The sequence below is a fragment of the Elgaria multicarinata genome, chromosome 4 (assembly GCF_023053635.1).
Source record: "Elgaria multicarinata webbii isolate HBS135686 ecotype San Diego chromosome 4, rElgMul1.1.pri, whole genome shotgun sequence".
In the NCBI taxonomy this organism is placed as follows: Eukaryota; Metazoa; Chordata; class Lepidosauria; order Squamata; family Anguidae; genus Elgaria; species Elgaria multicarinata.
In genome coordinates this window covers 14,837,301-14,852,134 of record NC_086174.1, presented here as the reverse complement: position 1 = coordinate 14,852,134, position 14,834 = coordinate 14,837,301, and the positions used below count along the sequence as shown (strand labels likewise).

Below are 14,834 nucleotides of genomic sequence, written 5' to 3'. Positions count from 1 at the left end.
CATTCTAGGTCAGTTGATAAATTTAATGTCACATGGAGGACATAGTGCCTGTTGGCTCCGTTCCTGCCCAAATCCTCATGTTTCATGGTTCTCAATCCAGTCATGGGGGTGGGGTTCTTGTCATTAGACCAGGCACAGCTTTTTAGACCTTCATCCAACTTCTGGACAGTGGGAGTAGTAGTAGTAGCAGGGAGTCCAATAACAGGTGTGCGGCCAGTGGGCACAGCTCTGCTCTTTTCCTCCATCTGAGGTTAATGGTGTGGAGGAGAACGCACGAGTAGAGCTAAGGAGAAGGCCACTTTTTTGGCATCTAGGTTGCTATGTGCAGGGGAAGTATTGTTGTATGGAGGATCATTCAGTAAAGTGAGTGTACACACACACACACATACACACACATGCAGTCTGAAGTGGTATAGCTCAGATTCTGGTTTACTGGCTCAGTCATAAAGTTATGTTTATAATGAAAACAAAGAATCCAGGCTGACGAGTTCCCTGAGTGGCATGGCTAGAATCCAGGAACAATGAATCTACCCGTACACTGCGCTCAACATCTAAGGTCCTCCTCCGAGTGCCTACTACTCGGAGGATGGCAACAAGGTAGAGGGCCTTTTCAGTGGTGCCCCCCCAATTATGGAATGATTCCCCGATGAGGCTCGCCTGGCGCCAATATTGTTATCTTTTCGGCGCCAGGTTAAGACCTTTCTCTTCTCCCAGGCATTTAACAGCATTTAACAACATATGCTAAATTTGTTTGTTTTTTAATGGACCCCAGAACTGTTGTTGTTTAAAATGGATACTGTTTTATACTGTTGTTTTTATAGTTTTTGATGGTTTTAAATTTTATATACTTTTTTTTAATGTCCACTGTTTTTAACTTTTGTAAACCGCCAGAGAGCTTCGGCTATGGGGCGGTATATAAATTTAATAAATAAATATATAAATTTAATAAATAAATCCACCTCTCTGAATGGCAACTCTATACAAACCCCTTTGCTTCCCCAGAAGTGTGACTGTCCTATATTGATAATATTACTACCATGGTTACGAAGTCTTTAACAAAGGGAAGTGACCACTAAAGCTCTTAAAATACACTGGGTTGACTAGAGTCTCTGGTTCATTTAGTTGGTTGGTTGCATTTTAATCTTGATTGCATCCAAGGTTGGTTCAGGCCTTGGGATATTGCTTTATATACCAAGTTGGACACTGTCTACTCCAAGGGTCCCCGAAATGGATCCCATAGGAGATTAGGGTTAGTCACATAATGACTGCCGTGGGGGCCTGGCTAGTAAAAAATGAGCTAAACAGAGGTGTGGAATTGAAATAGTGAGGCTAGAAGCTGGGGGGAGGGGAAAACAGCAAGGCAAAGGGTAGAGAAAGAGTAAGGCTAAGAGGGGAAGAAGCTGGCCTAATCTACACCTGCCACTTATCCCAGGGTGGTCACGACGACGTCCCTGCACGTCCAAATGACACGCAGCTGATCCCGGAGTGAACTGGGGACCAGCCCTCAGTTCTCCCAGGATAGCTGGGACTGCTTTTTTCCCATTTCCCCACCACCACCACCATCTCAATAATAATAATAATAATAATAAATAATAATAATAATAATAATAATAATAATAATAATAATCCTGAGCTCCATGGGCGGTGTGGCTTTCCCTCTCAAGGTCCTCCATCTTCCCCACAAGTAGCAGGGCTCAGGAAACAGGCACGGAGCTGTGCAGGGGGAGGCGAGGGGTGAGGGGGAGAGCATTTTTGCCATCTTTGGGATGACGCTCAGCGTCTTCTAGTGCCAAGTTTGTTGTAGGTTGTTGTTGTTTTTTAAACTCACCTTTGCGCAGGATCACGCCCGTGCAATTGTGCAAATGTCTCCTCTTTTTTTTAAAAAAAATGGCGCCCCGGAACATCCCTGTTTATTTCCGGGGCAACTCATTGGCGTGTGGCCCCTAAGGGACAATCCTGGAAGTGGAAAACTCTGTGATAGTCCCTCCCCACAGGGGTGCAGGTGTAGATGAGCCCACAGTGAGCTAAAGTTGTGTGTGTGTGTGTGGTGGGGAAGAAATAGTGAGGCTAGAAAGGTAGGGAAAGAAGACTGCCCTAACATTTTGCAAGCCAAGGTATTTATTAAAAGAGGGCAGGGACCAGAGAGCTTCATGAGCACCCTTGGAGATGCCTGTGGGAGCCGTGGCGCCCATGGGCATCGCATTGGAAACCCCTTCTGTACTCTGATAAGCAGTGACTCTCTGGGATTTCAAGCAGGGATGTTTTCCAAACCTGCTACCCAAGATTCTTTTGACTGGACATGCCATGGATTAAAACCTGGGATCATCTGCATGCAAAGATGAGCTGTGCCACTGAGCCATTATGGCTCCTCTCCACAACTGTCTGACAAAAGTTAGTGTGTGTGCATATGCCTGTGCGTGCATTTTAGTTAAAGATCATTGCGTGGTCAGCTGGTGGCTTCTTTGGAGTGGTAACTAATGTGCAACAGCAAACCAACAGTGTGTTGCAAAACAATTGGCTGTCCAAATAGTTGTGAAAGGACTCTTGAGGCCTGAGCCAGAGACGGGCTTTGTTTGCCTATGGCTTTCTGTAAAACCAGACTAACAGCAAGCCTAATATGGCTTTAGAACAATACATAACCATTAAGTGATTTCTCTCCACCACCCTCTCCCCCTGTATCACCTTTCACTTACAAGACCTGAAGCAGCAATGGGCAAAAACTCTCTTATGTCAAAGGTTGCATCTCACTGATACCATGATGTTTCTTTGGTTTGCATCAGCTTCCCCCAACCTGGAGCTCTCCAAATGTGTTGGGACTACAACTCCCATACTTCTGAATGACACCAGGCTGGGGAATGCTGTCTTAAATTCTGAAATTAGCTGATGGAGTGTGGAGTAAATGACATACTAGCTTTCATTTGAAAAGCAAGAGTCAAACTATACGTTGCGCTAATTGTATAGCCTGTGTAGCTGAGGCTTGTCTTGCTTTCTACTCTAGTGCAAGTACACGTGGTCGCAATTTGGATCAGGACCACAGCACTCTAGTATGGGAGGTTTAAAGTTTCCAGCCAACATACACTTCCTGTGCAGGGAGAGGGGGCATAATCTCCATTGGAGTCAGTCAAGACTTTTTTCCCATGGGGAGTGAGATTTTGGGAGGAAATGGGTGAGGAAGAAGCCTCTTCTTATTCTGCTGCTGCTGCTGTTGTTGTTAATATTAATATTTTATTAAAGTTTTATAGTTCCCAATAACCAAAAACTCTTTAACCACCACCCCCCCTTTCTGCTGTGCCATGGTCCTGATCTGGATTGGGGTCATGAGCACTTACGTGAAAGCAAAAAGTAAGACAGCTCTAAGCTGCACGCCATGCAAATTAGTGTAATATGTAGTTTGGCCCCAAGATTCAATCTAAACTGAATACAACATCTGTTTAGGCCTTTGCAACCTGTATTGTAACTTACAGGCACATCGGTTTCAAGGAGTCTATGGTAGAGAGCAGAGGATCTCATCAGTACTATTTTTCATGGCCATTGTGTTCACCAATAATATTTCTATCCTACGCTGTCCAGATCTCAAAGCAGCACACAGACAAAACTAAAATCTACGAAAACAGGTCTTATATCTCAAACATAAAGCCCAGTAAAATCAGAAAGCATTGAAAAAACACAAGTCAACAAACAGCACTGTTGGTTTTCATAATCAAAGCCTTGTTTTAAAAGATGGGTTTTTATAGAGACCCCTTAATTCTGAACTTGAAATATAATGGGGGGATTCAGATGATCCTCCATGCAACGGGGGCTCCTGACTTGCTCAGGATTGCCCCTTAGGTGAAGCCCTCCATGCGCACATTGGTACATGTGTCAGGCCCTTAGTGGCATGCATCAACTTCGTAGATAATGGTGGCCTGTGGCTGCAGGATGTAGTAGATGCAAGGGCTGGGCCATGTGGCCCCACAACCCTCTCGCATCTTCTTTGAACCCATAAGGGCAGTTGTCAGAGCCTTTCCAATGATATATCACGTTACAAAGCTTGTTCTAGAGCTTTGAGAATATTAATGAAAAGGCACTGCTTCGTGTGGCTGCCAATGAAATATTCATTCCTTATGATGGCATGTTGAACAGGGCTCATCCTATAGATCTTAACTAGAAAGGATTCAGGTACTCCATTATAGCTGGGAGGCAGCCAAGTAAAACTGAAATGACAGACACGTAACCAGTATGTGTGGGTATTGTACCTGGGAATTTATTTAAGATAGGGGTGAAGAACCTCCATCCTGTGGGCCTAAACCAGCCTGGAGGCTACTGGAGGCCTGGAGAGAAGATAGGAAAAGGAATTCCTTTCTTATCTCTGATTTGTGATCAGAGATAAGGAATGTCCTACGTGCTGCTCCCCCTCCTATACTGGTGGATGTAATGGTTCTGTGAAGCAAGACAGGGCCATAGCTCAGTGGCAAAGCACTTGACTTTCATGAAGACTCAAGTCAAGTTCAAACCCTGGTACCTCCAGATAAATAAATATCAGGTCACAAGGCCAGGATAGACCCTTGACGAGCTGTTGCCAACCAGAATAGACAGTACTGGGGCGGATCCGCATGTTGGCCCCAGAGCGCATTTATGCGACCCCAGGGCACCCCGAAAACGATAGTCTGTACTTGCCTGTAAAAAGAAACAAGGAAGAGACGACGACGATGACGCCGCCGACGCCACCCAACTTCCTGCTCCCCGGCTGGGATGGAGAGCTGGGTGGAGAGCGGAAAAAGCTCTCTACCCTGCCTTCTTCAAAAAGAGCTCTCCAAGCCGGCCGGGGAGCAGGAAGCTGGGTGGCGTCGGCAGCGTCATCGTCGTCGTCTCTTCCTCGTTTCTTTTTACAGGCAAGTACAGACTATCGTTTTCGGGGTGCCCTGGGGTCGCATAAATGCGCTCTGGGGCCGACGTGCGGATCCGCCCCTGGGCTAAGCAGACCAGTAGTGTGGCTCAGTATAAGGTCATGTCATGTGTTCAAGGCAGTGGAGATTGGTGGCTCCGATATCAGTGGGGTGGTGAATCCTCTCTGGGTTTTCAGTCGGATTTCTAAAGGAGCCATGAAGGTGTGGAAACACCTTGGATAATTTACTTCAGAGTTCTGACTGCAATGAGGAGCGGATTCACCTCCTCGCTGACTTCGGATCCACCAGCCTCCACTGTATCAAGGTGCTCTTGTCTTGCGTCTCAGATGAGATTTCTTACAGCTAAATCCTCCTGCGTTATTTTCTCTTCTTCACCAGATGAACGAGAGGCCGTCCAGAAGAAGACATTCACTAAGTGGGTTAACTCTCACCTGGCACGTGTATCCTGTAGAATCACAGACTTGTACACCGACCTTCGTGATGGACGGATGCTTATCAAACTGTTGGAAGTTCTTTCTGGAGAGAGACTTGTAAGTTCTTGTTCCAAATATTCCTTATGCTATTCCAATTCTAAGACTAACCTTGTTGCATTTAAAAAATAAATAAATCACAGCTTTCTGGATCACACTCTTGAGATATCTGATGCGGTTATGAGGAAATTTAATGTTTGAATTCCACTCATGTTTTCAAAATGTTTAATTTGTTCAGTGTGATTGAGAAATGCAAATTGTTCTTATTCTCATGTTTTTCTATGTTTTGAACCATGTCCAGTGGCTTATGAGCTTGGACCAGGTTTTTAAAAAGCAGGAGGGCGAGGCTTGTGCAGGACGAACAGCTATTGAGGGTAAAGGCTTAAGAAACGATGGATCGTTGGGAAATGAGGGGAAAGGTATCTGTGTAGAATCTGGGAGTACTTTCCCTCACCCTGTCCTCCCTTGTTGTGTAACAGGTATCATTTAGGATGCAATCCTATTGATTTGCCCTCGCTGCTTGGAAGCCTTTGAATTTGGAGGCTTCCGAGAATCCTGTGCCTTGCAGGGCTGAAGTTGGCGATCCTCCATTGGTGATTTTTTCAGCCTGTCTAGCAAGGAAATTTTGGAGGGGAAGGGGAGGAGGCTGGAGGAGGCTCAGGATATCTCATATCCTGGTCTCTATGGTCTCCTCATCTCTCCGCCCACCAAAATGCCCCCCTTTCCTCCTCCTCAGTCACTTTTCTGACCTCAGAGGTCAGCCAGTGTTTTTTTCCCTGCATCGGCTGTGAAGGAACAGGTCAGTGCAGGGGGGGAGGGGATGTGTGACTCCCTTTTCCGGGGTCTCTGACCTCGGAATGGTTTTTCCGAGCAATCCCTTGGGCACTCTCCCATGACCATAGGATTCTTCCTCACTGTGTTACACTGTTCACTACGCTCAACATCTAAGGTCCTCCTCCGGGTGCTTACCCCGAGGGAAGCTCGGAGAATGGCAACAAGGGAGAGGGCCTTTTCAGTGGTGACCCCTCAATTGTGGAATGGTCTCCCCAACGAGGCTCGCCTGGCGCCAACATTGTTGTCTTTTCGGCGCCAGATCAAGACTTTTCTCCCAGGCATTTAACAGCATTTAACAGCATGTGCTGAGTTTTTTAAACTGACCCCAGAATAGTTGTTTTTAAATGGATATTGACTGTTTTTGTTTGTATTTTATGCTTTTTATGGTTTTATTTTTTTTTAACTTTTGTAAACCGCCCAGAGAGCTTTGGCTATGGGGCGGTATATAAATGTAATAAATAATAACATTAATAACAACAACAATGGAAGGGTAGGTGAAGTGTTTCTTAATCTTTGTTCCAGCCAGAAGTATAATTTAAAAAGTGAAATAAAAACAAGGTGCGCCAAAGTACTTCATAAAAATTTGGAAAAAGTAGCCAAGCAGTTCCTTTTATAACTTAGCCGTGGGAAAGCACATTCTTTCTTTCCCACCCTTCATCATTAGTACCTGAGAAAAATAATTATAGGAACAAAAAGAGTTATATGATGTGTAATGCCACAGGGACCTGGTGATACACATTTTCAAACACTAATTAAGGCATCAGTATTCTTTCAGTGTACCTTCCCTATGTTCCAGAAACCAGCTTTTTTTTGTCAAAGTACATTTTTGCTTTGTCCCCTAAACACCTTTTTTAAAAAGTTCCAGATCTTCAGAGTTCAGTTTCTTATGAGCAAAGTTATCAGCCATGATAGTTTCACCACTCAGAAACGATACAGGATCAAGTGAGCTCTGTATTACGTTCAAATTCATGCACAGGTTGTCCACTGTTGGAGACTAATGTTAGTCTAACCTAAGCCCCATTCATTTTAATGGATCTACTCTAAGTAGGAGTAATATTGAATACAAACCAAGACGGTGGGCGAGCAAAAATCCTTGATTTGGTCCGGATGGGTTCTTCTGTACCCACTGGGGCTCTGTACACATGATGAGAAAAGAATCATCTCGTTTTATTTTTGTCAGGAGAAGAAATGGGTTACACATAACTATGCCTGAAGTGCTTTTCATAATATAACTGGGGCAGCATTGTCATTTTCTCCAGTGCTGTCCCAGCAGAGCAGTGAGAATCAAAGGCCTATGAAAGCGTTTAGCATTCACGGCTTCTAGCTGCACCCTTCAGTGTAAAACAGAAAGGAGGGGGGAATTGCCCCAGGGAACGGGAGGTCCCTTTTTGTTCCTGGGACAACGCTATATTCAGTGGAAGACAGCTATGTGTGAATGAAACAACTTACATTTATTCCATGTTTGCCCCACTCTGCAAAAGAACTCTGCATATCTGGACTGTGGGATGGGAGGCACTGAAACACTGCACTGGGTCAACAGATATGGAACTAGGACCAGCTTTGAGCTCCCTGCTTTGAGCTCCAGCAGCCAAAATTTCACCTGATTTTATTTCGTATACAATAATATTGCCAACTGTTTACTAAATGCATTGGGCTTCCCTGAGCAACTTATATCTGTGAGACTTTTAGGAGCATCATAGAATCATAGAATAGCAGAGTTGGAAGGGACCTATAAGGCCATCGAGTCCAACCCCCTGCTCAGTGCAGGAATCCACCCTAAAGCATCCCTGACAGATGATTGTCCAGCTGCCTCTTGAAGGCCTCTAGCGTGGGAGAGCCCACAACCTCCCTAGGTAACTGATTCCATTGTCGTACTGCTCTAACAGTCAGGAAGTTTTTCCTGATGTCCTGCTGGAATCTGGCTTCCTTTATTTTCCTGATGTCCAGCTGGAATCATGGCTTAATTTATACAGGAGATGTTTCTTAGCTTGGTTGCCTGATCCTTAGAATGACTTTAGTGATCTGCATTTAAAGAGCACATACTAGCATGCCTTCCACAAACAACCAGATAAGGAGGTTTGTAAAAACCTTGAGATAATGACATGCATTCTAAAGTATGTTAGCTGGATTAGCTTTCTAATACCGTTTGCTGAGTCTCTTTTGCATATGTTTCCTCTATGCACATACTAATATTAATTTTGAATTAAATGGAGAACCCAATGCCATACTAATACAGTATTATCAAGTCTGAAGCCAAGGGCTTCCTCCAAGATGTCACAATCCAGAGTTTAGATAAGCCGACACTAAGGGCCATTTCCAATGCCTTATTATCTTGTTTGTAAATATGTCTAGGGTGGCAGCCACAAAATGGTCAAGGCCTTGTGTCCTTAGAACCCCAGAATGGGTGAATCTGAGAGAGCTCCGGCTATTAGGCAGTATAGAAATGTAATAAATAAATAAATAAATAAATAATAAGCCACACAATTGGAAAAGGTTCCAGAGTAGGGTGACCATATGGAAAGGAGGACAGGGATCCTGTATCTTTAACAGTTGTATAGAAAGGGGAATTTCAGCAGGAGTCCTTTGTAGGCATGCAGCACCTGGTGAAATTACCTCTTCACCTCAACTGTTAAAGCTGCAGGAGCCCTGCCCTCTTTTGTATCTGATCACATTAGTATAGCTCCTGCAACTTTAAGTGTTGTGATGAAGAGGGAATTTCACCAGGGGCTGCATGCATACAAATTACACCTGCTGAAATTCCCTTTTCAGCACAACAGTTAAAGATACAGGAGCCCTGTCCTCCTTTCCATATGGTCACTCTATGAATCCAGAGCTGCTTTTGCAGTTCACAATCCTAGTGTTTCCACAGAGGTTGGCATAAAGTAGGTTTCCGATATTTTGGACTTCAATTCCCAGCATTCCTGACCAGTGGCCTTGCTGGCAGGGCCTTCTAGGAGTTGGAAACATCTGGAGATCTACCTTCTGCCCACCCTTGCACAAAAATGTTCCTATTAAACAATTCTCTGGCTCCTCCTCAACATGTTTTCCGAATGCAAGTGGGGGTTGTTAGAGCAAAAACAACAAAGAATCTTGTGATACTTTAAAGTCTATGCTGTGGCATATGCTTGTGTAGGCAAGATCCTACTTCATCAGCTGTATGACAGGAAATACACTGTTGCAGATGCCTTAAATATGGCTTCTTGGGTTCATTACTGTTGAGAGTACTGTGGATTCCTGAAGGAAGTGTTCGCCTATGCATCACTTCTTACTTTATTTATATTAAAATCTATTTACCGATTCAGTAAAATTTATCTTCATTATTTCTGAAAGGCATTTCTTGGCACACTGTCTTTTTACTTGTTGTCTAAGAGGACCTTGAGGGAGACCACTTTCAACCTACAGATATATTACGAGAAATAAGCAAGTTTTTAAGTCAAGAGGCTAGCCCCTTAAGGTCAGTCGGCCAGGTAATTTAAAAGTCACAACAGAACATATTATTTCCCTGCTTGCAAAGGGGGAAAGGATCTGGTCAGCATGAAGAGGCTAGAGCACTTTGTGTTCCTTCCACTCCTGAGCAAAAGAAAGCACACACACACACACAACTCTGTTATATAAAAATGCTCTTCAGCCATTCAGTCCCTTAACAATAATTTCTTTATAATTTCTGAAAGCCCAAAGGTCAGCGCACATAAACAGATCTTCTCTGGTGAAGTTTTGCCCTTTACTTCACTAAGGGGGGAAGATTAGAAGGAATTAAGGTTGCCTTGCTTCTGTGTGCCCAGCACATAACTGAAATTCTTAAGCAAACATAAAAACAGTCAGCAAGGAAGCCAGCTTGCATTCCTCCTCGCTGTCCAGCCTCCTCATCCAACTTCCGCAGTTTAGAAATCTCATTTAAAGGATTGGAAGAGGAGGAAATGTGTTTATTATTATTTATATTAGTGAGCGTCTCTCTGTAAGCCTGTAGAGTAGGTCATTATTAATCCAATAACCAAGCAAGGAATTGAATCAACTTTCCAAGTTCCGGCCCATTCTACTCTCTACCCACTGGAACACGGTACATCTCCATATTCAAAACTTGTCCATTCTGTTCTTCATGAACATATGTTGTTTCAAAGATCAAGCCCAAGGTAGCAGCAGTAGCAGCAGAGAAACAGCACAGCGGCTGGCAGAGGAAAGACTGAGCACTCAATCCTACCCATTTACCTGTATAGATTTCCCGGTCGCCTTTGGCGACCAGATGAGTTCTTAAATGCAACACTTTGTAAATAGCTGTGTATAATAATGTTTTTTGAGCTACTGTCAGGGGACCTTTTCCGCATCAACGTCTCTGCCACAGAAGCCCTGCACATTCCAGAAGATTCCGAGATGTATCCAAGGGTGCTAATTCATGTATGTAGAGTGCTGGCCAGACTTGCTGGACCACACTGCCACCCTTCATGGACTAAGATGTCTTCTTAACACATCTGAAGGACACCCAAGTTGGGGAAGACAAGTCTAAATTGTACTCCTCGTGGAATCTTTCTGATAGGCACTGACGGACAAAATGAGAACTTTCCACTATTTTTCTTAAACGTATCTTCCAGATTAGGTTGTAGCCACATTTTCCCCCATAGATATCCCTATTTCTTAGGAAGTTGGAAGAGAAGATTAGGGCTCATAGTTAATCTGCTTTAAAAAGAAACTGTATCAGCAATATATATCTAGCTTTATATTTTGCACCTTGAAACTCAGGGAAATATCATTTTATGGAATTTCAAAGTGTCAGGCTAGATGCACACGGCAGATTTCTGAAGAACGCTATGAAGATGAACATTTTTCTTCTTGTTTCATAAAAGAGCAACCAACAAAAAAAAATGGTGGATGGGCCATGCTAGAGGGCAAAATGCATCTCCCAGGTTACTCTCCCTGTTACCACAAATCAGCTGAGAATTTCCCCAGCCTGCAAACCTTAATTACCACTGACTGTATTCCAACAGTGATAATTAAGCCTTGTTGGCTCAGCAGACAGGTTGCTTTCTAGGCTAGCTGAAAAACAGCTAGTCTCTGTCATGCTCTCTTCCTTGGCTTCATGACAGATGGCATCTCCCAAGACAGCTTCTTCCCATGAGGGATTTGGCCCCAGCAGGAATCCTGTCTGCCAAAAGGCTCAGTTTAGACATCACGTCAAACCATGGTTTGACCTAATCATAGCTTAGCTTGTTTATTCAGGAAACCGGGGTTATTTTTTTGTGTTTGCTTTGGAGGAGGAGGTGATGGAAGTCATTGGAAATTGCTCTGTGTGTGTGTGTTTAAACCTATTTGTCATGTTGGAGTGTAAGCCACCTTAAGCTTTTGGAAAGAAAGGGTGGAAATGTTTTCAATAAATTCGTCAGTAGCACGAAGGACGTAGGAGTAGGTGAGAAGCACACAGGACCCAAAAGGATTGTGAATCCATTGGGCTCTCCACCGTTAATGTCAACACAAGGAAGTAGCGGCACGAAGAGGAAAATAATTCGCCCCCACACTCGTGCTGCTGTGATTGAAAAGGGAATGGTGGGCCACATTCTGGGAACTAAAGCAGTTGTGATGGAGGCTGTGGGTTAACATTCAGGATCTCTGGTAATAGGACTGTGAAAGATCCCTGCCAGAAACCCCGGAGAGCCATTTCCACAGTCGACAGTGGAAGGCTAGATCTGGGGTGCAGAACATAACCAAGCCTTCCGTGATCTGGGTTACATCAGAAGCCATGAACCTGTCCATTGACATCACCATCCTGCCCAGTTTCACTTTCTCCATGCAGAGGGAACTCTCTGCACAGAGGAAAGGACTCAGCTGGAGCTGGGAGAGGCAGCCCCGGCTTTGCATGCCACTTGCCTTCCCAATGCAGCAGCCAAATGGGCCCAGTTGGTGCTAGGAGGAGCCAGGTTGGGCATGTGAAGGAAGACTCCGCTGGGGCTGTCAAGAGCAGCCACACTTCCAGCCCTAGTTAATTCCCCTGCTGTTATTTCTGATCTCAGGTTGGAGATAACATCAGGGATTCCTCATACTGCCCTCCCCTCCAGTTGCTGGCGTGTTTACTCAGAAGTGAGCCACCAGGCATTCAAGTGGGACTACTCCCAGGGAGCATAGAATTGCACCCTACATGAATTATTTATTTATTTAAAAAAATATTTAAAACATTTGTATTCTACCCTATATCATTAAGATCTTAGTGCAGTCCCTGGAATGCTTCTCCAAAATTGAATTTGGCCCTCCGACAGAAAGAGGTCGAACACCCCTGGTGTAGAGGATACTGTGCGCTAGGTACACAAGCTTGCTATGTACTTCTGATGGCCCCCATGTCACTTTCAACTCTGCTCAGGAAAAATGTGACTGGGTGGGGTGGGGGCGGTGTTACAGGGGAATCTATTGCTTCCCTGCAACTGGTGTTTCCACCTCATCCCAGAATGAGGCTGTGCCAGGGATCTCTGACACAGGGCATGGCTATACAAGGGTGGGTGGAGGGCGACGATCTCGCGATCCCCAGGATATCGCCCCGTCTAGCCATGCCCACAGGGGGAATTGGAAAACCCATTCTAAATTTCCCATTGCGACTTGGGGAACCAACTCATCTCTGATAGTTGTGTAGCTTTAAAACTGGGCAGCACTGTGGCTTTTCTGTCTCACCCCCTTGCCTGGTCCCATTAACCCCGTTGTGCTGGAGCAAATAAAAGGGGATGGAGAATGAGGGAGACAGACCGTATGAACGTCAGGGAAGGAGAAGCCCTGGTCCACGGAGGCCACTGCTGTTCACTGAAGATAGAAGCAATTTCCCCCAAAACCTGTCTACTGGAGATGCTGAGCATTGGTTGTGGGACCTTCTGCGTTCCAAGCATGTGTCCAACCACTGAGTGATGGGCTTCCCCAAAGTACAGCCAGAGTGCTGCTATACACCAGCGGTGGGGGACTTCTTTCCCTGAGGGCCCAATTCAATTTCCGAGAGGCTCTCGGAGGCCACATCCCAGTGGTGGGAGGAGACGAAGATGAAGTGGGCGAAGCCCAAAGCAAAAGTGGTGTGGCAAAATACCAGCATATTTTAGCTTAAAGATTATGTTGCCAATAACGAAGCCGTAGGAGAAACTTCTTTTATATCAATTTCTGGGGTTGAATTTTAACAAAATAACAAAACCATAATAAATAAATAAATGGACATATTCAGCTACATACTCAAAAGCCTCACTTTCAAATATCACAGTGTTCTAAATGAAAAAAAGAAGAAAGGGAAAGTAGTGCAAGTTACACATAAATGTCCATGAAAGCAGACCGGATGTTCAAATATAAGTCTGTTCGTAAATGGCGCCTGTATACCACTCTTTCAAATGTTGCTCATGTTGTTAAAAGTCTTCAATCCATTGCATTATAGGCAGTGAGCTTTTATCTTTCCAATGTTTATTTATTTATTTATTTATTTATTTAATTAATTACATTTATATACCGCCCCACAGCCGAAGCTCTCTGGGCGGTTTACAACATTTAAAAATAGTAAACATTAAAAGTATACAATTTAAAACACACACACACACACACACACACACATAAAAAACAGTATAAAAACAACAGTATCCATTTAAAAACAATTGTGGGGTCCATTAAAAACAAACTTAACGTTGTTAAATGCTGTTAAAATGCTGTTAAAAATGCCTGGGAGAAGAGAAAAGTCTTGACCTGGCACCGAAAAGATAACAATGTTGGCGCCAGGCGAGCCTCATCGGGGAGATCATTCCACAGTCGGGGGGCCACCACTGAAAAGGCCCTCTCCCTTGTTGCCATCCTCCGAGCTTCCCTTGGAGTAGGCACTCGGAGGAGGACCTTAGATGTTGAGCGCAGTGTACGGGTAGGTTCATGTTGTTGTATCAGTCTTTTGGCAGTCAAGAGGGTGCAAAAAATCCATTTAAGCTGACCGTGTGCTACTTTCCAAGAAGCTGGCACATAATTTAGGATGACACGTACGTCTGAAAATATGAAAATATGAAAGAGTTTTCTGATACAAACTTTATGCATCTGATAATTTCCTCCCCAAAGGAGGCAACTATTGGATATTTCCTGGCTTTGGCACGGAAACAGCCTTGGTCGCCCTGTATGATGACCTACGTCGGGAGAAAGACGGGGAGTGTGACTCTGTTGATACTCCTTGATCTCTCAGCGGCTTTCGATACCATCGACCATGGTATCCTTCTGGAACGTCTGGCTGAGTTGGGAGTGGGGGGCACTGCATTGCAGTGGTTCCACTCCTACTTAGCAGGACGGCTCAAGAAGGTGGTGCTTGGGGGACATTGCTCGGCCGCGTGGACTCTCCAGTATGGGGTTCCGCAGGGGTTGGTCTTGTCCCCCATGCTGTTTAACATGTACATGAAACTGTTGGGTGCGGTCATCCGGAGTTTTGGAGTGTGCTGTCATCAGTACGCTGACGACACGCAGCTCTACTGCTCCTTTTCATCCTCATCAGGTGTGGCTATGGATGTGCTGAACCGGTGCCTGGCTGTGACAATGGACTGGATGAGGGCTAATAAACTGAAGCTGAATCCAGACAAGACTGAGATGCTGCTGGTGGGTGGTTCCTCTGATCGGGTGGGGGGTGTTCAACCGGTTCTGGATGGGGTTGCACTCCCCCTGAAGGAGCAGG

At 44.7% G+C, this 14,834-nt stretch overlaps 1 protein-coding gene across 2 annotated transcripts in view; it reads left to right on the top strand.

Moving 5' to 3' along the window:
* The window catches only part of SPTBN1 (spectrin beta, non-erythrocytic 1), a 252,252-nt gene that overhangs the window by 149,410 nt on the left and 88,008 nt on the right, over positions 1-14,834 (top strand). For both annotated transcript variants that reach the window (XM_063123818.1, XM_063123819.1), the window contains one exon: positions 5,265-5,416. In XM_063123818.1, the coding sequence (XP_062979888.1) occupies positions 5,265-5,416 (152 nt within the window). The remainder of the gene's footprint in view (positions 1-5,264; positions 5,417-14,834) is intronic.